The 25,854-nt window shown below is 36.6% G+C and overlaps 1 protein-coding gene across 2 annotated transcripts in view; it reads left to right on the top strand.

Moving 5' to 3' along the window:
- Positions 1-25,854, top strand: part of RSPO3 (R-spondin 3) — a 78,124-nt gene that overhangs the window by 11,136 nt on the left and 41,134 nt on the right. For both annotated transcript variants that reach the window (XM_032274849.1, XM_032274848.1), the window contains exons 2-3: positions 19,454-19,645; positions 21,533-21,679. In XM_032274849.1, coding sequence (XP_032130740.1) covers positions 19,454-19,645; positions 21,533-21,679 — 339 coding nt within the window. The remainder of the gene's footprint in view (positions 1-19,453; positions 19,646-21,532; positions 21,680-25,854) is intronic.

Below are 25,854 nucleotides of genomic sequence, written 5' to 3'. Positions count from 1 at the left end.
AATTGCCAAAAGTAATTAGACTGAAAAAAGCCAGGCTCTTTGGGAGGAAGGTCATCACAGTGAGCTTTAGCCATTGCTCCATCGTCAGACCTAGTTACTTGTCCCTAAGGATGGGGAGCAATCATGAGTTCCAGAGAGTAGGAAATATACCAGAAAACAATGCTTTTCCACTAATTTGTTTTCTCAATAGGTTATTTACCCTAAGCATGCAAGAGATGGAAATACGTCATCAGTATGTGCACAGCTTATGTCATTATCCTCATAAACCACCTTGTCTGCCTGTGTGAATGTACATGCCCACATAGAGGATTCTTGCTTGATCACTGCAAGTTCTCCTCCCTTCCTGAGTAGATCAAAAGAACTCAAGGAATTTAATCTAAGTTCATTTTTAAAAAGGTGTCTGACTAGCATGGAAATGGAAGAAAGGAATTCTTATAAACATCCTTAGGTCAACTTAAGTATTATATTATTGAAGTAACATCTGGCAACAAGAAAACGGTAGTACATTATATCAGGCCAGCAGTTCTAAAATCTCTGGAGCTAGAACAAATTTATGATTTCTTGTATTGAAAACAATTCACTTTAGAAACATGATGCTGTAAGTATTTATGTAGAAATTATCAACAAGTAATTGATGCTATAATTTTAAGCTTTTAATATTTGAGAAATTAAAAGATTGTTAAACCTTTGCCTAAGAAAATATTCAAGTAGCACAAATGTATTCTTGCTTAATAGCCAAAGTAAAAGTTTGCCTTTGAAACCATTGGCTGAGATACCCAGAGAAGATACTCTTATCACTTCATATGATGGATCTTTAATTGAACAAAGATACTGTCCTTATAATGGTAAGTTGCAAATTCAAAGACACTGTCCTTATAATGGTAAGTCTTTATGGTTCAGAATGACTTCAGTATATTTCAATACTCATTTCAACTTAGATTACCAGTTCTCTGTTTAAATATGTAGATGAGTGATGTTGATTATTTTAAATCTACAGACAGGAAGTCAAACTCCTTTTCTGGCTATCTTTCTCTGGCAACTGGAAATCTCCAGGTATCATTTGGCAGGCAAATAAACCCTGTCCTTGCACACTGGGCACACCTAATAGTTATAATGACCTGATTGTCACTATGACCAATATAGTGGAACATATGTTTGGTTTTCTTTAGTCTTATATTGACAGCAAGATAACCAAAGAATAAAAGAATCCTAATTTTTGAAACACTTAGCAGCAAAACTTTTCTGTTGTGTTTCCTTGTACCACTTGTCAGGTAGTTTCTGCCATAAAATACAAAAGTTATAGACAAATACTGCTTGGCCACAAACTGAGGACATACTGAGAAGCTACATATTTGTTTCTTATACAATTTAATTTTGTTTTTCAATTTATGATGAGCTTTTTGATCTAGAGTCTAAAAAGTCCCTCATCACATGTTGGTAACAAGGAACAAGGTCCAAACATGGTATCCTTAGTCCCTCTGACTTGAATTCACACACTCTCATTTCATGCCATCCTCAGTATGGTAACTCTCAGCCCCCTCCTTAAAGACTGAATATAATTTAAAAGAGCCAGCCTCTCTTTTGGATAGCACATTTCTAAGATATCCAGCCAACTTTCCAATTCTGTCCAGAGTTTGATGTAGATCCGAGCTTTTAACATAGATCAGTGTGATTTCCTTGGAGGCCAATTAGGCTTGCAGTATCACATAGATGCATACTTGGCCCTATTATAATCAATAACATTTGCTATCATAGCCAGCCTGTGTTTTTAAACCTGTGGGCATTGTGTGACCATACTCCAAAGTTTAGTTTCTAATAGAATAAGGAAGAGTTGCAGCAAGAGAAGCTCCAAACCATTTCATGCTATAACTACCATCTTCAGTATCCATGTGGACTTTCCGTTGACATTCCAGGAATTCATTTTAAACTGTTTGCCTCTGAACTTAGTATGTACTCTAAGGAGAGCTTACAATCCCAGAAACCTTTTTGTAATAGTTTTTAGCCAGACTACTTAATTCACAAGCTGTTGGGCTGAAGTGCTATAGTTCATCACATAAGAACACATTCAAATGAAAATTGCCAAGATTTTCCAGTGTAGGATATTTTCGTCACCCTTCCTAACTCAAACACTTCCTCATCTACTCTCCAAATTCTAAACCACTACTAAGATGAGTTGAACAGTCTTAATTTTAGAATCTTCCAAAGAAAAAATAAAGACACAGACAGCCGAGTTAATTTATAAAACCGCGCTGCATTTATCTTGGCATTTATCTTGGCAGATTTCAGTTCTCCCCAACTAACTCTTATGCTGACTACTTAGCAACTCAGAGGAGGAACAAGTCGTTTCTATGTATTAAGCACCTTGAGAACCATTGCACAGAGTAAGTTTGGTGTGTTTCTTCACACTTCTTGTACAAATTTCTTTCCTCATAGACAATTTATTTACCAGGTCTCTGAAACCTAAATAATCCCTTTACTTTAAACCTGAAGCAAATGGAGAGTCATTTTTACAAGAGCAATAAACTAAAGCGGCTGCTCAAATACTTTACTTGAATTGCTCTGTGCTCTGAAGTACCTTTTTGTTAATACAAACCCTTCATATTCTAGCAGGAAGACCCCTGAAATTCTAGGATTGTTTAAAATTATATAACCAGGAATCTCTCCTCTCCCCCAGCACCAGCCCCCAATCCTGGAAGTATGCCAGCAATTTTGCAGGATTCATCTGGACAACTGTTCTGATATAAATATTTATAAAACTCCTTTCCATTAGAGATTAAACGAAGTTTAAGTAACTGTTCTTAAATGATAGATCTTAGTAGTGTTTGCAACAGCAGGTCTGATGCTATCTGATGCATAAATTCAGATACCGTATACTAGAGAAAAGGCTAAATAAAGGAAAAAGAATCAAGAGAGGAATTAGTATGAACTGTATGTAATTTGAACTACAAAATATTATTTTACGTTATCACTATACAGATGACTTTTTTTTTTAATGTGCACAGGATACAAGGGAAATGAGCTCATTTAAATTGAAAAATAGTAAAAACTGGCTACTGGTACTTTAATGGCATTAAAAAAGGTGGGGGCAATTACAAATTGTATCATCATGCCAGTTCAAATGCAATTCTTGGATAGTTCTCCAAATTCTCATCAAAATGAAGTAGCATATCTGAGATCTGATCTGATGTAAGCTCTGGTATCCATATTATTATTCAAGAACTACTAAAAAGGATAACGGCTGAGCTCAAAGCCTTATATCAAATATCATTTATTAAAACAGGGCAGCACCCTAGGCATCAAGAGGTGAAAGCAAACCAGTGTTCCCTTTCTGAGCTTTCCTGTTCGTACAGCATTTTCACGTGTTTATTATATACTAGGGGATTACACAGCTAAGCAATTAAAAATCTCAGAAACTTCATCGACTGGATTTCAAATTAATGCTATAGCATTAATTTGATGCTTGACTAGGAAAGGCATATGTCTTTTAGACTAGTTAATGTTTCCTACTTCCCTTGATGATTTAAGGCCTACATTAAGATATAAAAACCCATGAATCTTAATTTCATTTCTTTGTTGATAAGTCACAATATGAGATTTCTTCTTAATATCTAGAGTTTTTTTCTTCATTACAGACATGGGACTTTTTAAATTTTAAGATTTTTGTGAAAAATCATTTTAGAAAAAGCTCAGTGTAAATAATGTTAAAACATATGCAATGGAATTTTACTCCTTTTTGTTTTGCCTCAAACATAATGGCAGTCATTCACTGCTAAGTTTCCAATTGAATCCTGCTTGAATACTGTATTTGCTATGAATGAGCAAGAAAATAATAAAAAGGGATTTATAGAATATGAAATATATACTTTATAAACTTAATTGTAAGAGAATCATGTCTCTCTGATTACCTTCTTAGAATCTAGTTGTTCTCGATTTGACTGTAGTGAAGAAAATCCCACCTTAGGAGGCAGGCACGTTGATTTTAATTTGTATACTGCTCTATAATTTAGACAAATCATTTAGTCTGTGATTTGATTGCATCCACTATTCCAGTGAATTCATAATCTTTCATTTATGTGAAAGCAGAAAACTGATCTTGAAGTCCATCCCTCCAACACTAAGATCAATGAGCTTTTCCTTTTCATTTTTGTAGTATGCTCTAACCTTAGATAGCTGTCCGTCAGAATGTCTAGAATGCTGAGTTAGGGCCTGAATTCAAAACTTGAAGTTTATTTTTGCATGTTTATGAAATCTTTAGACCATATTTTTTTAAAGCTAACAAGGCAAAAAAGAAATCTTGGGGGAAAATATGGAAAAATCAAAATTGAACTTAGCACTAACTACAATATCAAACATTCACTTATTTATTTAACAGCTCTTTATTAAAAATTTATTATGTGCTAAAATTACAAAAATGAGCAAAACACACCCGAAACTTGCCCTTGTAGTATTTTGCAGTGGTTAAGGAAAGAAAATATGAGTTCAGAATCAAAAAACAATATTTGGCTAAAGATGAATTACACTTTAGATATCATTTCTAAGCTGTATAGTATTTCTTTTTTAGATTTGTTTAAATAGTATTGGAAATTAGTTTACAATAAACCTAATACATACCCAGATTTTTATCTGGGAAATAGAGCCAAAGCTGAACTAGACAGCATATAGGGATGAAGCAGGAAGGTAGAAGGAAGATTAACTGAAAACATGGGAATTTATTAGGCCTTCTGGTATTTTCTTGTCTTAAAATATATGAGCAATGAACAGGAGTCATTACTTAGCATGATTTGTGACAATCATAGGAAGTATGCTGTCGTCCATTTTAAATGTAGTTAGCATCATTAAGTAAGCCTTGGAATGGAGTGGCATAGCTTGGCTGAGTGAATTTCCATTTCTGGCACATTGACTAATTTCTGTAGCTGAACTTTCACACTAGTTCATTAACTAGAATTACTGGCCGGGCGCGGTGGCTCAAGCCTGTAATCCCAGCACTTTGGGAGGCCGAGGCGGGTGGATCACGAGGTCAGGAGATTGAGACCATCCTGGTCAACATGGTGAAACCCCGTCTCTACTAAAAATACAAAAAAAACATTAGCTGGGCATGGTGGCGCGTGCCTGTAATCCCAGCTACTGAGGAGGTTGAGGCAGGAGAATTGCCTGAACCCAGGGGGCGGAGGTTGCAGTGAGCCGAGATCACGCCATTGCACTCCAGCCTGGGTAACAAGAGTGAAACTCCGTCTTAAAAAAAAAAAAAAAAAAAAAAAAGAATTACTTTTACCAAACACTAACATATTGTACATTTAAAAATAGTGCATTTTTGTCCATATCTCTGAAGCATTTTCAAAACTTTTATGGTAACCCCATAACCACCACATAAAACATAGAAGTCAGTATTCTTAAAGCACCAGATTGGCAAACACATGTCAACAAGTTATTTGGATTCTTATGTAACTCTGTTGATGACCTTTTCTAACATTAGTTGGTAACTTTAAAGATATCACTTAGCAAAATTCAGAGTCTTGAAAATAACTTGATTCAATTCTTTTCTGTATGTGATCACTAACTTGTTAAGGGCTTTGAGTAAAGAAAGACAGCTACCAGCTAGTTCCACATGTTTATCTCATACCACCTTCCCAACAATTTCATGATATATTATTCTATTTTTATAAACAAAGAAGCTGAAAATAACCAAGGAACAGATCAAAATGATGAAGCCAGAGATGGTAAACCTAAAATGTACATCTAGATCTTCTGACCCAATGAATGGCTTTCCCCATTACACTCTGCTTTTCATTAAGTCTGTAAAAGAGAATGCCAGAGGGGGGTTAAATGAGAAATAGCTCTCTTTGAAACTGAGATGGAACTACTAATTCCTCATTAGATAAAACATAAGGGTGTGAGAAAATAAAGCAGACTAGTTGACAGAGTGGTCACTTGGGAAGTGCCAGCCAGGCCATGCATTTAAACTGATTTTAAATCGGAGGCCCAATAAGATCACAACTATTGTTCTTAAAAAATCCCTCTGATTGGTAATGGTAGCAGCGCTGGTAGTAGGAAATGGAAAGATATGAACTCTATTAATTAGGGAAGTAGAATCTATAGGAAAGGTGACTGAAGATGAGGAAAAGAAGGACCCCTAGATTCCTGATTGTAGCATCTTCATGGTGCCATTTACTGCCATAGAAAAAGCACATCTACTAATCGTGGTGGCTCTCGCTGGTAATCCCAGCATTTTGAGAGGCCGAGGAGGGCAAATCTCTTGAGTCCAGGAGTTGGAGACCAACCTGGGCAACATGGTGAAACCATATCTGTACAAAAAGTACAAAAATTAGCTGGGCATCGTGGCTCACGCCTGTAGTCTCAGCTACTGTGGGGCTGAAATGAGAGAATCACTTGAACCCTGGATTTCAAGGTTGGAGTGAACTGTAATCATGCCTCTGCACTGCAGCCTGAGCGACAGACTGAGACCTTGTCCCCTCCCAATCCCCCACCAAAAGAAAAAGCACGTGTAAATAAGTGTGCAATAGTTTTAACACCTAAGAAGATTTTTGTGAATTATATATGCATCATAAACCACTCAAGTTACTGAAGAAGATAGAGACCAGAGAAGTAAGAGACTTCGTTGAAGTCACTTTGCATTGGAGCCAAGAGTAGAAATAACTCCTATGGCCATTCTGTAATACCAAATGTTACACAGCAGATGGTTCCAAGAGTTGGCATTCCGCAGAAGGGCTCTGTGGGTCTGCTGCCAATCTGATTTCTTATTTGTTTAATAATGGTCTTTTTGGAGATAAATATCTGTTCATTGACTGAGGAGTTGCTTCACAATCTCTTTATTTCCTTACTTCAAGAAATGCCAAACTTTAAAAAGTTACAATAACCGGTTGCCCTAAACTAAGATGGGTCATGATAAGGCACAATTTTAAAAACCAAACCAATTACACATACCATATTCTTCTCAAACACAGCTATCAGTTTTCTCATCAAATATATTCTTATTCTATTCCTAGGAATGAGGAAGGTTCAAATCTGGGCCTGAGCTGGAAAAGTATCATTTTGCCCATGATTAGCAATAACTTATATTAATATGATTTTGTATAGCACATAGACACTTCCTCATCATCTTATTTGATTTTTTTGACACTCTTTTGGAATAGGCAGAGCAGGTTTTATCATACTCTTTACAGTTAAAGTTCGAAGAGGGTAAGTTATTTGCATGGTATCACAAGGTTAGTAAGTTGCAGAACTTAGCCTCAAGGTTCTAGTAGGGGGATGGTTGTTTTGTTTTTCTACAGTCTCTGACCTTTCCTGCACTACCACAGTTCTCATGTATCTACCCTGAAGTTCCTACTATTAGTATAATTCCTTTGTGTTTGACAAGAAAGGCATGTAGATTAGAGGAAATCATTATTATAGACGTGATTCCTACTAACTGACAATGTGAACTGGCAGATCTTTAACGTCCTGTGCCATTTGAATACCCATGAATGAGCTTATTGTGGGGAGAAGGAGATACAGAAGCAAGAGCATCAAGCATTGTTTGACAAACTATCTTCAGGAAAAAGCAGAAAATTTACTGGGTGTTCTCTACGGTAGTAGAACTTTCTGAGAGAAATGGTTGAGTTTTGATATGATGGGATGTTTATTAATAAATGTTGTTATAGGCCAGGCATGGTGATTCATGCCTGTAATCCCAGCACTTTGGGAGGCTGAGGTGGGAGGATCACTTGAAGTCAGGAGTTCGAGAGCAGGCTGGCCAAATGGTGAAACCCTGTCTGTGTCTCTACTAAAAATATAAAAATTGGACAAGGGTGCTGGTGCAAACTTGTAGTCCCAGCTATTTGGGAGACTGAGGCAGGAGAATCACTTGAACTGGGAGGCAGAGGTTACAGTGAGCAGAGTTGGTGCCACTGCACTCCAGCCTGGGTGACAGGGAGAGACTCCATCTCAATCAATCAATCAACCAATATCATTATAAAACAATTGTATGGGCTTTCCCCAAATATCATGATAATTGCTTTACTAGACATAATCAAATAGACGGTTGTGGGGAAGCAGTTTGAAGTAGATACTTCTAAAGTTACCAAAGTTTATGATTCTATCCGCTGGAAGCTGACTATATGGATCTCAGCCTTCTCATCTGCAAATTTAAGGGAAAAGGAAGAGCTTCAAGAGCCTTTTAAATTCCACAGGTAAATTCATCACTCTCTCAAATGTTGTGTATGTGTTTCTACATAAAGCATTTTTGTTCAGAACATTTTTCCTCTTTCCCCCTTTCCATTTGTCTCAATTTTTCTGTTCCTTCAAGTTCCTTAACCATTCCTAACTGCTCTCTGTAGTGTTTAGATATCTCCATTATCAATAATTGCTCCTGTCTTTTAATTTGTTGCATTAAATTTCTAGTCCATACATTTATGGTTTTCAGAATATAAAAATACTATTTGATTAATTCTATTCTAGGCTTCTTGAGTCAGAGATTAAGTGTTGTCTCTCAGTATGAGCAGTACCTAGAAGACTGCTTCCAGTAATCATTGCATAAACAATTATTTGTGAAGATAATAAGAATGGATACTGAAAGTGTGGTATTTATATCACCTTTGTCAGATTCACCTGGGATGCTTCTTGTCAATGCAGCTACCTAAATCCACTGGATACACTTCCAAATCAAAATCTATAGGAGTGGTATCTGTACCTCTTCATTGTAAACAAGTAATCCAGGCCATTTTTACACACAGTAAAGTTTAGAATCTTTAGACCTTTGGTTTCTCTGTGCCACATAGATCTTTGATTTCTCGGTACCATACCACCATCATTTCTATTCCATATCTTACCTTTTTCAGTCTGTTTAAGTAGGTGCATCTCTTCACTGAGCTGCTAGTGCCCCAGAGGTTTTCTTGCCCAGAATGTTCATGACTCCTATGAAAATCTGTGTCTGTGCTCCTTAAAAAGTAGTCACTCTTTATGACTGTTGGTGAGCTTCTGGCTGTATTAGAAGCCAGTATTAGAACCTTCTAATACTGCCTGTATTAGAAGCTTCAGTATGTGCCCTCTTTTCAGCCTCCTTGTTTAGAGGTTTCTAAGAGTTTTTAATTGGATAAAGCTACCAGCTGCTTCAAATATGGATGATGATAACACAGGATGGGTTTTAGTGCCTCTTAAGTTAAACAAAGTGTCTTATACCTATAATTTTGATGATTGCCTCTGAGAGTGCTAGGTGCTTTACACAGCATCTCAATCCTCTCAAATATAGGTCAAGAAAATATTCCCACGTTACAGATGAGGAAGCCTAGGCTCAAAGAGATTAAATAACTTTTGTCTAAATAAATAATCAGAATGGAAATTTGTTGACACAGATAATTGGTTATATTCTGTGTGGATGTTGAATAATTTAATTTTTTAAATGAATAACTGGATAAAAAAATATTGGTAATTCAGCTAGAAAACATGAGAACTGGGGTTCAAAACCAGACTCTAGATGAGTGCAGAGCCACCACCTCTTCACCCTGTCCCTGTGCTCTTCTAGGAAGTGGGCGGGACCCATTTCTGAATGAGGTTGCAATGCAGGGAGCCATGCACATAAATATAAAGATGCATTATACTTAAAAAGGTGCATGTATATTCCTCTTCAATTATGTTAGCAATTTTGTGAATCTAGGAAAAATGCACTTATTTTCTTTGCTCAGGATTTTATATGAAATACGTAAATCTGGATTTTTAAAAAATGGTATACTCACTATTTGTACATCTTCTAGTGCCTGTTAAAATACCACAAGTCTCTCACTTGCTGTTTGCTTATGCTAAGGCTTCAGCCATCAGATATGCTACTTTAGCATGCTATGTAGCAAGAATATCCAAGTTTATTCATAATATAACAAAGTGGAGTTTGTTTTTAGCACAAACTGAAGTTTGTTTCATTCAAGAATGTGAAGTTAGTAGTTATGGACTCACACTCATGCAGATTCATTACCATTAAACTATCACATTTTCTGTTTATGTTGATTTCTAATTATTTCTTCCCTAAAAAAAAAAAAAAAAAAAAAAAAAGGAATGCCTCTCTCAGCCAGACCACAGCACATAATGATTCCCACTGTTGGATGAACACTATTGGATCTGTCTCATGAAAAACGCTGTTATTACCACCCACTAACTCATCAACAGGTCCCAGCTCTCTACAGAATCTGGGTCTCATCACCCCCATCCACCCCCTCTTGTCCTCTATTCACCTCCACTTGGGAACATGGCCACTTGGAGAAGGGGAAGCTTTCCCTCTCTTAGCAACAGCTGGGGATGTTGATTCAGTACCTTACATTTTACACTCATAGCAGAGTACATTCACTTTACCATGGATTTTTCTACTTGTGGTTAAGGAAAAAATACCTCTTTATTTTTAGTTCTGTGAGTAGTTTGTAACAGTTTCAATAGCAGTATCAACTGTAGCTAGTCAGTTTGTCACAGGAAAGCTCATATGATTTTTACTACTTTTGAAGTATCAAATTCGATATTGGTCTACAGATTTTTAACTCATTTAATGACTAAAAGAACATAATATTAAGATACTAAAAGAAAGATTAAATTAGAAGTAAAAAGCACAGTGTTGTTACTCTAAATTATTTAGACTGTTTCAATATGCAAAAAAAGCACAGTGTTGTTACTCTAAATTATTTAGACTGTTTCAATTCTTACTAATGGTAAGAATTTAGAAAAATACAAGAAAAGAATATATGCAAAACTGTAAATTTTTGGCTTTTTACTCTTTCTTTGTTCTTATGACCTTTTATGTATTTGATAACTTTTTCACTTCTCCCCACTTATTCCCACACATACACATATACACTTTAGTGAAAGAGAATGAAAATTAAAACCCCAAAGCAAACTAAAATTACTGCTAGAGAAAGATGGGGAGGAACAGAGGAGAAACGAGATAGTCCCAAGAGCAAAACACATGTAGATTGATGCACAGCCTCTTCAAAGATTGGATTCTGTATGTAAATTTCCAAGTTTGTTGCCAGTTAGAACATGCTCCTCTAATATAAAAGTTAATGAGAACATATTTTCATGGAATACAAGATGCTCGTTCTTTTCCAAGGTCCATAAAAATTAACGCAAATTAAAGTAACCATATCAGGCAAAATGTGTTCTTTCCTTTTCTTCTGATATTTACTTAGAAATGCAGAGGCTACATGTACGTAGGCTCTTTACTTTGGCCCTCAAGGGATGGGAGGAACTGGCTCCAAACGCCCTTTGTAACCCATTTCATAGCACTCACAGCACTGTAGCCTCATTGGTTCCTGTCATGTTGCTCCTGGTGTCCAGCTTCTCTCATTGCATTATACTGTTTGCATTGCGATGCTCTACCTGAAATACTCTTCCTGGGTTTACGTGACAGCTCCTCCTTATTCTCCAGGCCTCAGCTAAGGAGTAGCCTTAAAGGGTCTTCCCTGACATGTATTTAACGTAGCTTCCCAGAGTTATTCTGTGCCTTATCCACCTGTTTGGTGCCTTAACAACACTCATTACAATCTTTAATCATTTGATTCCTTGTTTACTTGCTTATTAACTGATGAGCATCATGTCTCCAGGAACTGGATTTCTCTTTCCCTCCTGCCTTTTCTGCATCACATGAAATGTTCAGCACACTGGGTGAAGTTTTTGTTGAAAACCTTAATCATAGTTTCCACAAGGTATCCATATACAGTGAAGCCTACTTACATCTATCTTTCATTTCTAGTCCTGATTCTGGACTAGATGTGGTTAGACAAAGCACAGCCCTTGGTTATCAGGTTGGCATCGAGCTCCCAAATATTCATCATATCTTAGATTTCATGAATTCTACAGCTACCGTCATTTGCTAGCCACTTTTTTAATATTTTGGGCTGACTTGATTTTAGTGGAAAGCCTAGCTATTTGCTGTTTAATGTTAGGTTTGTCTTATTGCTGTGGTTTTATTTTAAAGTATTTATAGAATATAAATATTAGACTCCCTTCAGGAAATTATTATTCAGTAAAAGAAAGAAAAAGATTTTCCAAGTTCTCAAAGAAATCATTTCCATTAAAAACAGTATGTTTCCCCACATAATAATAATGGTGGTGCACCAACTGGGCTGCATTCAGCAGCTGGTGAGTACATTCCTTTTTGAGACTCTTAGGAATTCTGTCAACCTTTAGTGTAGGCACAAACTTTCAGATTAGATGTTGGCTTAGTAGGGCAAAAGATACAGCAGACTCTATTATCCTAACTGTTACAGTTCAGTTAATGTCTATACTTTTGAGTTTGATGAAAGACCAATAGCATTTGTATGTAGGTGTGTGTGTGCATGTATGGGCATGCATGCGTGCATGTGTATATGGATATACAAACACATATATGTGTGTATATATGTATACATACATGCACACGTGCATATGAACACATATGTGCACATATTCAAGTATGTATATTTAAATAGCATAGGTGAATTTTAATTTACTTAATGGTTAAAACATTGGTATATTAAAACACTGAAACCATCAGATGATAAACAGTATTTCAAAAATGGCAAGGTCTGTATATATTTGGACATATAGACCTATGGTCCTTTCAATAAGCTATTAATAAAAAATAATGACTAAACCTGTATTCACCCAAATATCAAAATTTGATACTCCAAAAGAGTGTTATATCCCAACAAGTAATTGTACTTATTCAAAATATTCCTTGTACATATTTTGCTATCTATGCCTAGCTTTCTCAAGTTGCCTAAATTGCTGTAGAGACCTACCTATTGTCAGCTCTACTTTGGAAGCTCTAACATATGAACAATAAGAAACATTGACTTTGAATATTTTCTTGGGTTGACTGAGCAGAATTTGACAGAGAAAGCCAAATAATTCAAATTTTTAACATTAGACTTTTGTTAAAGTGAACATTGCCAGATATTCCAGAGGAATCCTGAAACATACTGTAATTTTCAACAAGTGTATTATTACTCTGAACTTCAATGTGGGTCAACAATAATCAAGTCCCAAGATATGGTAGAAATGTGTTGTCCTAACTTAGGCAACAAAAAAACCCATATTTTCTCTAAGGGAATGAATTACTGAAGTAAATAACACATTATTGCTTCACTTTGAATGATTTATTTTATAATCAATCATTCAAAGTTTATGTAATTTGGAACTTGATTTCTTTACCAGATATTCATAGGCATAGGCCACTTAAATTATTATAGATACTTTCTGTTAAATATTTACTACTTTAACATATTTATTATTGTTATTAATCTTTCTGTTGTTTGTTTTTTGTTTTGTTCGTTTTGTTTTGTTTTAGACAAGATCTCGCTCTGTCATCCAGGCTGGAGTGCAGTGGTGCAATCTTGGCTTACTGGAGCCTGGACCTTCTGGGCTCAAGGGATCCTCTTACCTCAGCCTCCTGAGTAGCTGGGGCCACAGGCCTGTGTCACCATGCCCAGCTAATTTTTTTTTTCTTTTTTTGGTAGAAACGGGTGTTTACTATGTTGCCCAGGCTGATCTCAAACTCCTGGGTTCAAGGAAAGTGCTGGGATTACAGGTGTGAGCCATGCACCTAGCAATATATTTATTATTTTTTTTAAATAGGTTTTTAATATGTATTGCTTTCATTTGTTCAATAATCAAAAACACTTCATTGAGAACCTTTTCAATAAGTAGCTGCCTTATATAGAAGGTGGTAATTATCCCAAGTTCCTGAGTCTATAGAGGAAACAAAGATGAAATTATCAAACCATGAGACCTCTTCCCTTAGAAAGTGTACAGTCAATGTGAAAACACTTCTAAAAAGAGAAGGCATGAAGGAAAGGACAGAGGTAAAAATAACTTTGATTATGGAATTCAGTTAGTCTCTTTTCTCTACCCTGTCTCTTAAGGCCACTGCATGCAGAAAATCAGGCAGTGAATGTTATACAGACAAGTATGCTTTGGGGAGACTTTGTATATGATTTTTGTTGTTGTTAAAAATAACTTATCAAATTTGTGAATTTATAAATTTTTAATTAGATTACAAAATTAGTGTTACTTTTGTGTATCTGGCACTTCTTTTCAACTCAGTCAAACCTATTTTATTAGTCTAAAGTCTACTAAAATTTGCATTTCTGAAAATTAGCCACAAATAAATGATCATGAGCGGTAATTGGCAACATGCAATCATGAATTTTTTTCATATAACAACTTACAATAGATGTTAGTACATTTGCAGTTGAGCTTTAGAAGTGGATTAAAGTGAAGCAAATGCTTAAAGCTTACACTTAAATTGTCAAGGAAACAGAATTTAGTTATTGAAAACAAGTCGCTGAAGGTTGTATATTTCCAAATGTTCTGGTTACATTTAAAATTCTGTATTCTGGATGTTTCAAAGTTGAATTAACTCTTATAACAGTAGCAAGTCTCTTAGTAATGGTTGCATCAGTTACTTATCACAAGTTAAAGGTTATCAAATAGTACGAAGCTTCATCTAATAGATAGTGAAATTGAAGTTTCTTACTCAGGGAGTGTTCACAGTTCAGACACTGAAAGTAGGTTTAAGTTATGCGTCAATTTACACCCTTTTTTACACCTAACCTTCATAAACAAGTTAAGAAATAACACTTCCTTCTTTCTTAATTTTAAGGATAGACATATTAATTTCACTGTGTATGTGACACATCTTTAGTAGAAGGTCCCAATTTAAAGTTTCCACGAATTCTGCCCATTTTCTTACTCATATGTTACACATTACACATTACACATCTGAAGTTTACTTATATATAAAGAGATAGTTACCAGATAAAAAGATCTAGATCTTAACCTTTGATCTAAACTGATTATTTTTCAGAAGGTTACAGCATTCCTTTGAGTCCAAGTTTGAAGTTTCAAAATAAATGATTATGATAGCTTCTACTGACTTATACCATAAGGCAATTAATTGCCACAGCTAATTTAGCTTTGGAGCATGCTTTGTAAGCAACAGTGGCCTGGAATCTCAAGGTATTGTTTAAAGCTGCTAATAATACATTTCGTTCTCTTAACAAATGTCCCCTATTTTGAACAATGTCTCCTCTTTCTAAAGTTGTCTAAAAAATTGTCTCCTAATTTTTCTGTAGCTTCCCCTTTCTTTCTTTCTTTTTTTTTTTTTTTTTTTTTTTTTTGAGACAGGGTCTCACTCTGTCACCAGGCTAGATTGCAATGGTGCAATCTGTGCTCACTGCAACCTCCAACTCCCATGCTCAAGCAATTATAGTAGCTGAGATTACAGACATGCACCACCACACTGAGCTAATTTTTGTATTTCCAGTAGAGACGGGATTTCGCTGTGTTAGCCAGGCTGGTCTCAAACTCCTGACCTCATGTGATCTGCCCGCCTCGGCCTCCCAAAGTGCTGGGATTATAGGCAGGAGCCACCATGCCAGGCCCAGTAGCTCCTTTCAAGATGCCTTTTCTAATTAAGTAGCCACCACTGGAGACTCATATACATCTCCAACAGCCACTCCAAAGTAAGCTCCATCTAGTAAGCATCACTCTCTGGATATTTCATAAAATCTGCAAAATTAGTGATTCCAAGCCAGGTTTGTGTCTTTAAACGTCTGTATTCCATGCACCATTTCCTACTCTCCAACTGCAGGTACTCCTCTGGTACTTCCTCCCCTCTCTATTCACTAGCTGGACCTAGAAACACACCTTTTCAAATCCTCTTTATTGCTCAGCCTGCATTTCCTTGGCCAATATATTTGGTTGATACCACCTCCTAAATATCCTTGGAACTACATTATATTGCCTCTGCCATATTTTAAGTTATGATCAGCCTCCTATCTTGACCACTACATTATTCTTCTCCCAGTTTCCATGCCTGCCACATTGCCAGGGAAATTTCCTTCCCAATTCAAATCTGATCATATCAGTCACCGGTGTGATTAAAACCCACCGCCCCACCCCCGGCCATGTTTACAGAAGAATCTCATTGGCCTACCCCCCAAAAGTTTCTGTAATCTAGGTCCTTTTTATGCTTCCAATCTTCTTGATATTCCTCATCTCTTCATTTTACACTACTTACGCTCCAGTTGCATCAAACTCATGCCAGCCTCCTTCCCAGCTGGGGTCATTGTAGTGTTTCCTTCTATAGCCACACATGACCACTTACGACTGATAAACTCCAACTCATTTTCTAAGATTCAGTTCAAACACCGAGATTCTGTGAAACTTTCCCTACCTCTCCACCAACAACTTCAAATAACAGTAGGAAAATAGTGTTTGAAAAAGGTGATTTAGAAATGCAAAATGAAGTTAATATTGAATGGGGAAAAAAAGAATGACACAGGAGAAAGTAAAATTCTATTTTCTGTTTCAGAATCACAAGTTTTTATGGCTGAAAGTGTTGTTACAGTCAATCTAGACCAAAGTTTTTTGTGGTTTCCATATAAAAAGTAAAAGCTCTTGCCTTAAAATGAAGTTTGGGAAATTTGTATCTAGTTGTGTAATACTGACTGTGTAATTTGTGTGATCCTTATATGGCATTCAAGAAAGTTGTCACTACACTACATAACCATAAAAAAAATCTAGACTCATTGAATCTGAGCTTCATAGTTGCCATTTCTCTCACTTCCCAGAGCCAGCATTTAAACCTTCCTGAAGAAATAAAGTTTGCCATCATTTGATATTCAAAATTCATTGCCCGTATTCAAAATTCACTGATTAAAACAAACATAAAGTTTTCTTGCAAGTTGGGACAGCTAGGTCTTTCTTGCTTTTTCAAAAATCAAATTTTAAAAAAACCTTTGCTTAGGAAGTCAAAATATGTTTTTATAAAAAAGCAAAAAGAATTATTGTAAGACAACGTTGACTGTGCTGCATTTCATCTGTAAAAGTTTTAGAGATGGGGAATCAAGCAAGGTATTTTGGCACATCTCATAATTTCAGTGGATACTGTCACAATCATGAGACGTATTCAGAGCTCTCTCTTGGAGAACATTCCAAACATTCAAAACCTAATTTTTTAAATAGAATTTATCTTAAGGAATGTCATGGCCGGGCGCGGTGGCTCAAGCCTGTAATCCCAGCACTTTGGGAGGCCGAGGTGTGTGGATCACGAGGTCAAGAGATCGAGACCATCCTGGTCAACATGGTGAAACCCCGTCTCTACCAAAAATAAAAAAAATTAGCTGGGCATGGTGGTGCGTGCCTGTAATCCCAGCTACTCAGGAGGCTGAGGCAGGAGAATTGCCTGAACCCAGGAGGCGGAGGTTGCGGTGAGCCGAGATCGCGCCATTGCACTCCAGCCTGGGTAACATGAGTGAAGCTCCGTCTCAAAAAAAAAAAAAAAAAAGGAATGTCATTTTTTGAAGTTCTGACTAGGTAAATCATGTTTATATTAATAATTGATATATTTAAAATTATGTCATAATTGGCAAAAGTTTCAGAACTCATAAAATTAGAATTGCGTGTTTTCTTTCAGTGCCACATTTCAGAAATAGGGATGGATTGGCATGGACCAATATGATCCATCTTTCTTAAACCCAGAGGCTCTTAGTGCCCTTAACTTGAAGCACTTTTCTTTCAAGTTGAGGTCCACTCTTCCATAGACAATTCTATGAAAAGGTCTTACAAGTTTTTATCTACACCTCTTGCTTCTTGTAATGGATAATGCTAGATTCTGAACACATGGAAATCTCTTGCCCCTTTTCCCTTTTAGGGTCTTTGCAAGCTTACAATATGTATGCATTTTCTGTAAGTCACCAATGCTGAGTTACTGGCATGAAAAATGACCCTGTTACTTGGAAAGTAGTTTCACTTACAAGTCCCCCAGGCCCTGTAATGTCTAAACCTCCTGTGCCACTTTATGTGACTGCCCCACCCCCACAGAGGAGCATGTACAGGAAAAGCAGACTTCCCTTCCCCCACACATTTCCTTAGTTTATTTACAAAACGTCTTGGAATGAGAATGAGCTGTTTGTGGTTCCTGTGGCTGATTCGGGGATGGTTTCCTACAGGCAGAGGATGCTGGTCAACTGAATGACCTCTCTGTAGCTAACCCGTGCACCCCTGTGGTAAGGCTGTTTGGTATTATGGGTACCTCTTCTAACTAAGCCTGGAGGGATTTGTTTTTGTGGTAAAGAACTTAGTAATAACCAAACATCACTGTAAAGGCAGATTTAATAATGCTAAGGCCCACCAGAGCCTACCCCTTTTAGTACCAGCAAAAGAAGTCAGAAATACACTGAGATGCCTTTAGATTCCTGTGTATCAATCTTTCTTTCTCAAAGGATTATGATTTTTTTTCCTCTGGCATCATCAAAGGACAATAAAGCTATTTTCAATATATTTGAGTAGAGGGGACATTAGGAAAAGAAATCATCCTAAACACCAGCTGTATGAGAAACACCTCTTAGTCAGCAATTTTTACCAGCTCATACAGAGATCCTTAGTCAGCAATTTTTACCAGCTCATACAGAGGTGATGTTGACTAGTTAATAGTCAAAAGAAGATTTAAAGTTGTGATGATCTTAGATAAAGGTGAATCTCCCAAATATTTGTTTCTGTTTGTTCAGACTTGCCAATGAACACTCTTACCTCACACATTGGTAACTCTTGGAAACCCTGGAATATGTATGCCAGTGATTCTTAAGGTAGACTGGTCCATCCTCACCAAATATGCATTTCACTTGAGTAAGTAGAAGATAAGGGCACAGAAACTGTAAGACTCCAGTCCCAAAAGAGAAAATATTAAACATAAATTACCATAACGGTCACATATAATCATATGGAAACACTGATAAGTATCACATTTTCACCATTATATCTGTTTTAACTGGCAGTCACTAAGCTCATGTGAGAAGAAATATTTCATGAAGGCATTGAGGAGTGCCCAACAGCTAGCATAGTTTCAGCACCAGTTTGCATTGGATCAAAAAGTAAAATTGTGTTGTTTAGTACACCATAGTTCAAAACAGATATTATAAAACCTAGTGTCCTTACTCAAGTTAAGCCCTAGTGTACATTACTTACTGAAGAAATTAGAAACATATGCTTATCCTCCGTTACATAAATGAAAAGCAACACAAATGTGTATTAATTTCATTGTGTAAATGAGCACAAAATTACCAGTGCCCATTCTCCCATTCTCCCAGTCCAGTGAGGATATTATATCTATAAAGAGAATATACATATGTAATTAGTTATACATAATTATACTATGTATATTATATATAAAGAGAATATGTAAGTCCTTTGAGGCAGTATATTCTTATTTTTCAAATGCTCAATTTTAAGAACTTTGAAATTAAAAACAATGCATGTGCTAAAGGGAAATAAAAGATCACCAAAAAAAAAGATAGGAAAAAAAAATCCCACCTCATTTACCCATTACCAACAAATTGAAAGCTAATGAAAGAAAATGTATATCCTGCCCAGAAAATGTCATTTAACTTTGTATCTGTAATTTAACCTTTGTAATGTCTTTCTACATTTGTCTCTGCAGCGCATCCGAACGTCAGTCAAGGCTGCCAAGGAGGCTGTGCAACGTGTTCAGATTACAATGGATGTTTGTCATGTAAGCCCAGACTATTTTTTGTTCTGGAAAGAATTGGCATGAAGCAGATTGGAGTGTGTCTCTCTTCGTGTCCAAGTGGATATTATGGAACTCGATATCCAGATATAAATAAGTGTACAAGTAAGCGCCTACATGAAATTGTATTTTTATCTCATCCTTGGTGACTTTTCCAGTTTAAATGATCTCTAATATATTTGTGACATTCAATGTTAAGTAAATGACATGTATCTCTTAATTAGGCTAAACCATACTTAGACTTAGCTCTCAGAACCAGAAAATTTTTGTCACTAACTTACAAAAAACACTCATGTTTTGGTTTTCTTTTTAATTATGAAACCAAAGGCTGGGAATATGATTATTGCTCATTGAACCTATAGAAAAGTATTGCAAGCTTCAATTCCATCTGAGTTCCCAATATCAACATAAAATCCAAGTATTGACTAACTTCCTGAATCATTTCAGCTGTTTTGACTTCAAGAGTGATTCCAGAGCAACTGAAACATTTATTTATCAGTTAGAAATAAATATTGGGAGCACTGTCATCTGGACCCTGAAAGTCTGCTTTCCACACTGCAGATCAAGGGACCTTTCTCAAAACTGTAAATTAGGAAATACCACTCTATTCAAATATCATGTGTAATTCTGTCAATCTCTCCAAACTCATCTCCTACAACTCCTCCTCAACCATTTTGTGTCAGCCTCAGTTGCCTTCTCATAAGATCTTCCCACCTCAAGCCTTTGCGGTTCTTGTTCTACACTGGCTGTTCTAGCAGTTGGAAAGCTTTTTGCCCACATCTTTGCATGGCTGGCTATTTCACTGCCAATTTTGCTCATATGTCATCATCTCAGAGAGACGTTCCATGACCATCTTATCCAAAATAATCAGACTGTTCCCATTGTCAACCATTCTCCGTCTCTTTTTCCCACCTTTCACTGTGTTTTTTTTTCCCCAGACCACTTATCACTCTGGAACTAGACTGCCTGGTTTCAAAAAGCAGTCTGATCTGTTGTCCTGGGTTAGTTTCATAACTTTGTGAGCCTCAGTTTCCTCATGTGTAAAATGAAATTATACCAATGACCAATGACTATCTCATTGGGTTGCTGTAAACCTTAAATGACTTAATACTATTATAAAACATTATAGCAGTCCTGGCTTACAGTAATTACCTTATAAGGGTCAACTGTTGTTATTGCTTACTGTATATCCTCTCCTAGGATGTAAACTTTCTGAAGCCTGACTCTTACTCCTCTTGTACATTGCTGTTAACCTACATAAAGAACAATGCCTAGCACATAGTAGGCAATCAAATATTTGTGGTAAGAATGAATAGCCAGCTGGGTGCAGAGGCTCAAGCCTGTAATCCAGCACTTTTGGAGGCCAAGGCAAGTGGATCACTTGAGGTCAGGAGTTCAAGTCCAGCCTGGCCAACATGATAAAATCCATCTCTACTAAAAATATAAAACCTATCCTGGCACTGTAGCGGGTGCCTGTGAAATCCCAACTACTAGGAAGACTGAGGCAGGAGAATCGCTTGAACCCAGGAGGTGGAGGTTGCAGTGAGCCGAGATAGTGCCGCTGCACTTCAGCCTGGGAGACAGAGTAAGACTCTGTCTCAAAGAAAAAAAAAAAAAAAAGAATGAGTAGCTCTCAAGAACTACACAAAGGCAATGTCCTTCATATATTTTCTTAAGGTTCTGATGGAACATTTTCACTATCACTTAATATGAACAGATACTCGATCTTATAAATATTCTTGGCTATGTATATATACGCCAAATTTGTTTTCATAGGGCAATCAGTACAATGTTTTTAAAAATCAATAACCGATGTACATCAACTAAATTACTGTGGAGGAATCCTGTATTCAGTCTGGCAAAATAATTTTGGACCTCAGGTGTTTATTTGACACTAAAGTTGCATGTGCCTGTGCTGAACACAGGCAGAACTAGACCAATAGTTAAGAGGACATAATGCAAGCATATTTCTCTTTCTCTTTTCTCTTTCAGAATGCAAAGCTGACTGTGATACCTGTTTCAACAAAAACTTCTGCACAAAATGTAAAAGCGGATTTTACTTACACCTTGGAAAGTGCCTTGACAATTGCCCAGAAGGGTTGGAAGCCAGCAACCATACCATGGAGTGTGTCAATATTGGTAAGGAGAACCTCTAATAATTGGAATAAATAATAATACCAGTCTCCATGGAGGTGTTTTTCAAAGTCCTTTGTCAAAAGAACCTGAAGCTTCTTGGGCTGAGATCTCTTAAAGGTTGTATCCATCCTTCTTTACGAAGATACTCTCTTAAAGGTCTTTTTCATAACCTTGTCTAGCATGTGTTACAGTACAGTTTAATACAGTAGGTGCTTCCTTATTTCTTAGGGACTGTCGATAATTGTTTCAACTGTCTGTTCATGATAGATTCATTTTTTATTATTATTTGATGAATTTTTGCTTAAGTAAAAATTCAGTCAAGACATATATATATGTGTATATATATATATATATATATATATCAAGACATATATGTGTGTGTGTGTGTGTGTGTGTGTGTGTGTGTATATATATATATATATGTCTTGACAGTGATCTGTTATGTGACATACATTTGTGTCTTGAATTGGATTTTTACCTTAGAGCAACAGTTTCATAAAACACCTGGTCTAATCTCAACTAATGACCAAAGTTCTTTTCTAAGGGGGGGACATACATTCTCTTGACACAGCCCATTAATGCTCAGTAAATGGATCAAAGACCCAGAGAACTGGAATTGATTTAGTTAAAATCTCACTTTTTTTCTCTCACACTGCTATGCTGAAATGTTCTGCTTGTACAGGTATTGATACATAAGAAAGAGGATAGTGGACTTACTCAAACTGACAGAATGAGACAGTCCCTGGGTCTGATTAATTGCAGGCCAAATTTCCTGAAGGGGAGGGAGGTCCCTCAGACAAGTTGTTTGTCTAAATAACAGATCACTGTCAGGATGTATTTTCCCTCTTTTAAACGTTGTACAGCTACTACAGCTACAACTTTGATGAACACTTGGGAAGCAGATGCTAAACCAAATGGGAAAATAGCCTAGGAAATCTCAAAATCCCCTGGGCAAGAACTACAAGAACCTTTGATGCTGCGCCGAAGGCATAGCCACACAACTGCTGTCCTGATTCAGTAGAAGATAGTCTCCGGGACTCCTCTGGGGTGCCCATCTTAGGGATCCCTTAGAATCTAAAGTGCTGGAGTAATAAATCTAAAGTCGTGGTTTAACCATTTCAGGTCCACCACAGCACTCTCTACACAATGTTTTTGATACAATAAAATAAATAGATATTTTAAAGATAATTTTAGAAGCATCTGGAAAACAATGGTCTTGAAATAGTTTGTGGCTCACAATGGTTAAGTTTCTTCTTCTCTAGTTGTAGAAACACAGGAAAAAAGCAGCAATTAGGAATAGGGTAAAAAGTACAAAAGAGAGCACTTCACGTTCTTTTTCTTATTGGTCCTGAGGGCTGATGATTAGTGGTAATAAGTTCCAAACAGTAGGAAAAAATAGAAAACACGTCTGTGCAATATTCAAGAGCAGAAATTCAGGACGAGTTGCAGGATGTTTGTGACATTTCTCTACCCAGAAAAAAAAGACACATATTTAATTTTTTTTCAGTTGCTGAAGCTGTAGCATTCAGTCCTGGAAAGGCCATTTACCTTAAATTTATTAATGCTTTTCTATCAGGGAAATCATTTCACACTTGGCACTACTGGATTTGCCTTTAAAGCTTACTGGTAATTTATACTACTAGTAAGACTAAGACTGCTTATTTCTTAACACAATTACATTTAAATTTATACATTTTGGAGGAGAGGTTAGCAGTCCAAAAGCCAGTTACTGAATTTGGCTCATTTAACAGGTGCAAATGACCTAGGACACTGTAGTAACACAAATCAACAACTTCGGTTCAAGGCTGGCTCCTGTTGTTTGCTCGATAAGAGATATCTGGTATCATATGGCGCCTAGCCTACAGGTACTACACCTGGCATGCCTTTAGGCTAGCCCAGGATGACCTGCTTCCACATCACAAAGGAATATTACAGCCTATTCCTTTAACAAATATGAAAACTAGGATCCGGAGAGGCAAAATGATGATCCCAAAGAAACATTAGTTATTTTCAGTGCAGTAATTAGTAGCTTGACTATAGCTTCCTACTGCTCACCCAACAGAAAGAATGCATCTTTCTCATTGCTAAGCTCTACACCGTAATTCTAGTTTTCTATCTAGATTTTAAATTGAGAGGAAAGGTCACAAACAGAGGAAATGCTAACCTGATATAGAGCTGGAATGAAAGAGGTATGTCACAACATGTCCACTCTCCATGGTTTGCAGGTCAAATGAAAGAGAAACATCCACTGAACCAAATTTTATAAAAGAACACATTCTTTTCACTTTGTGCTCCAGATATTTGCTTCCTTTCTGCACTGTCATTTTGTCACCCCCATTGCTTCTCTTAGAGAGTTGGACTTGTTCAAGTAATCACAGAGAGAGCATATCTCACTCCAAGCACTGACATACCCTTGCTATGTTCTCTATGTAATCATGCAACTAGTCAACAAGAATTAGAGCAAATGACCAGTAAAGTCATTACTGGTAGGACATCCTATTCAACTTTCTTTCCAATTCGGGAATCCCTTTTACAGCATTTCACACTGATAATAAACCACAGCACAATGATTCCCAGGGACCGGAGCTCATTACCTTTTATGAGACATGCGCTTCATTAGCTTCATTAGTGAATAAAGATTTCCAGTGTTAATATTGTTCTTAATAAAGAAGCTAGAAGGAACACAGAAGGTGAATAGTCTGTTTTTTCTTAATTACCTCTTCACCAGGGAGTGCCTGAATTCTATATTGTTCATTAAATTATCCGAATGATACTTAAATCACCTTTTATGTTGTCTTTAGCACTTTTTTTCAGTTTTCGCTTTATTTTTTTTTTATTTAAAAAAAAATAGAGATGGAGTTTCACTTTGTTGGCCAGGCTGGTCTCGAACTCCTGACCTCGTGATCCACCCACCTCAGCCTCCCAAAGCACTGGGATTACAGGCATGAGCCACCACGCCCAGCCAGTTTTCGTTTTTTTTCTGGAAATATTATTTGGATGCTAATATTACAAGTTTAGTCTACAATATTTCTCTAAGATAAATTCACCTCGTCTCATAGTGTTTTGGCTATCTGGTCTCATTACAGCCTTTAAGTACCTAAACTCATTGGCTTTGAATATTTTCCCTCCTCCAATGAAATTATCTAAGCTTGTCCTTAGAATTTAATTTTTAAAACCATTCATCTTCTGACTATAAACTAATAATTACTGAAGCTGTAATTTTTAAAATCCATTTTTTGAAGATCGAGTATGCATTTGCCTAGACCACTTTTGCTATTATGAAAGAGCACCAAAGTTTTCATTACTTGCACATCAGATAACTTTTTCTAATTTAGTCCTCTTAATTCTGGAATTAAATGAATACTGGACAAAGTGACAGCACAAAAACATTGATTTTCCTCTTTTCATTTGCTTTTTTGGAGGTGCTTTTATTTGTAATGCTAAGGATCCACTACTTTGTAATGATTAATATCAGAATGGGATGCTGGAAGATAATATTCATAACCAGCAAGATATTATAATATTACCAATTGAGCCGGGCGCAGTGGCTCACACCTGTAATCCCAGCACTTTGGGAGGCCGAGGCGGGTGGATCACGAGGTCAAGAGATCGAGACCATCCTGGTCAACACGGTGATACCCCGTCTCTACTAAAAATACAAAAAATTAGCTGGGCGTGGTGGCGCACGTCTGTAGTCCCAGCTACTCGGGAGGTTGAGGCAGGAGAATTGCTTGAACCCAGGAGGCGGAGGTTGCAGTGAGCCGAGATCGCGCCATTGCACTCCAGCCTGGGTAACAAGAGCGAAACTCCGCCTCAAAAAAAAAAATAATATTATTATTATTATTATTATTACCAATTGAATTAGTTACTCTACTGTTGAACAAAAATTGTAATGGTATAACTGAGCATGAAGACTATTTTAAAGTGGTTCAATCAAGTTCATTTTATTTCACAGAAACCTAAAGCCATGTATTGAATCAATTCCATTTAATTCCATGTTGTACTTCAGGACCTAAAAGTGTCTGAAAAGGCCTGTGAAAAATGTATAAGTGGATTTAAATTTCTAAAACATTTAGGTTATCTTTCTTGAGATTGTTATGAGAGATCATATTCTGCTCTCAAGTAAGGAATCATTAAATCAGAAGACATTAAGGGAGATTACTGAAAGTTTGTTTTTG

Source organism: Sapajus apella, unplaced genomic scaffold, assembly GCF_009761245.1.
Source record: "Sapajus apella isolate SASKATOON/1434 unplaced genomic scaffold, GSC_monkey_1.0 scaffold6, whole genome shotgun sequence".
Classification (NCBI taxonomy): Eukaryota; Metazoa; Chordata; class Mammalia; order Primates; family Cebidae; genus Sapajus; species Sapajus apella.
Note: the sequence above shows the minus strand (reverse complement) of the source record. Positions and strands in the feature narration are given on the sequence as shown.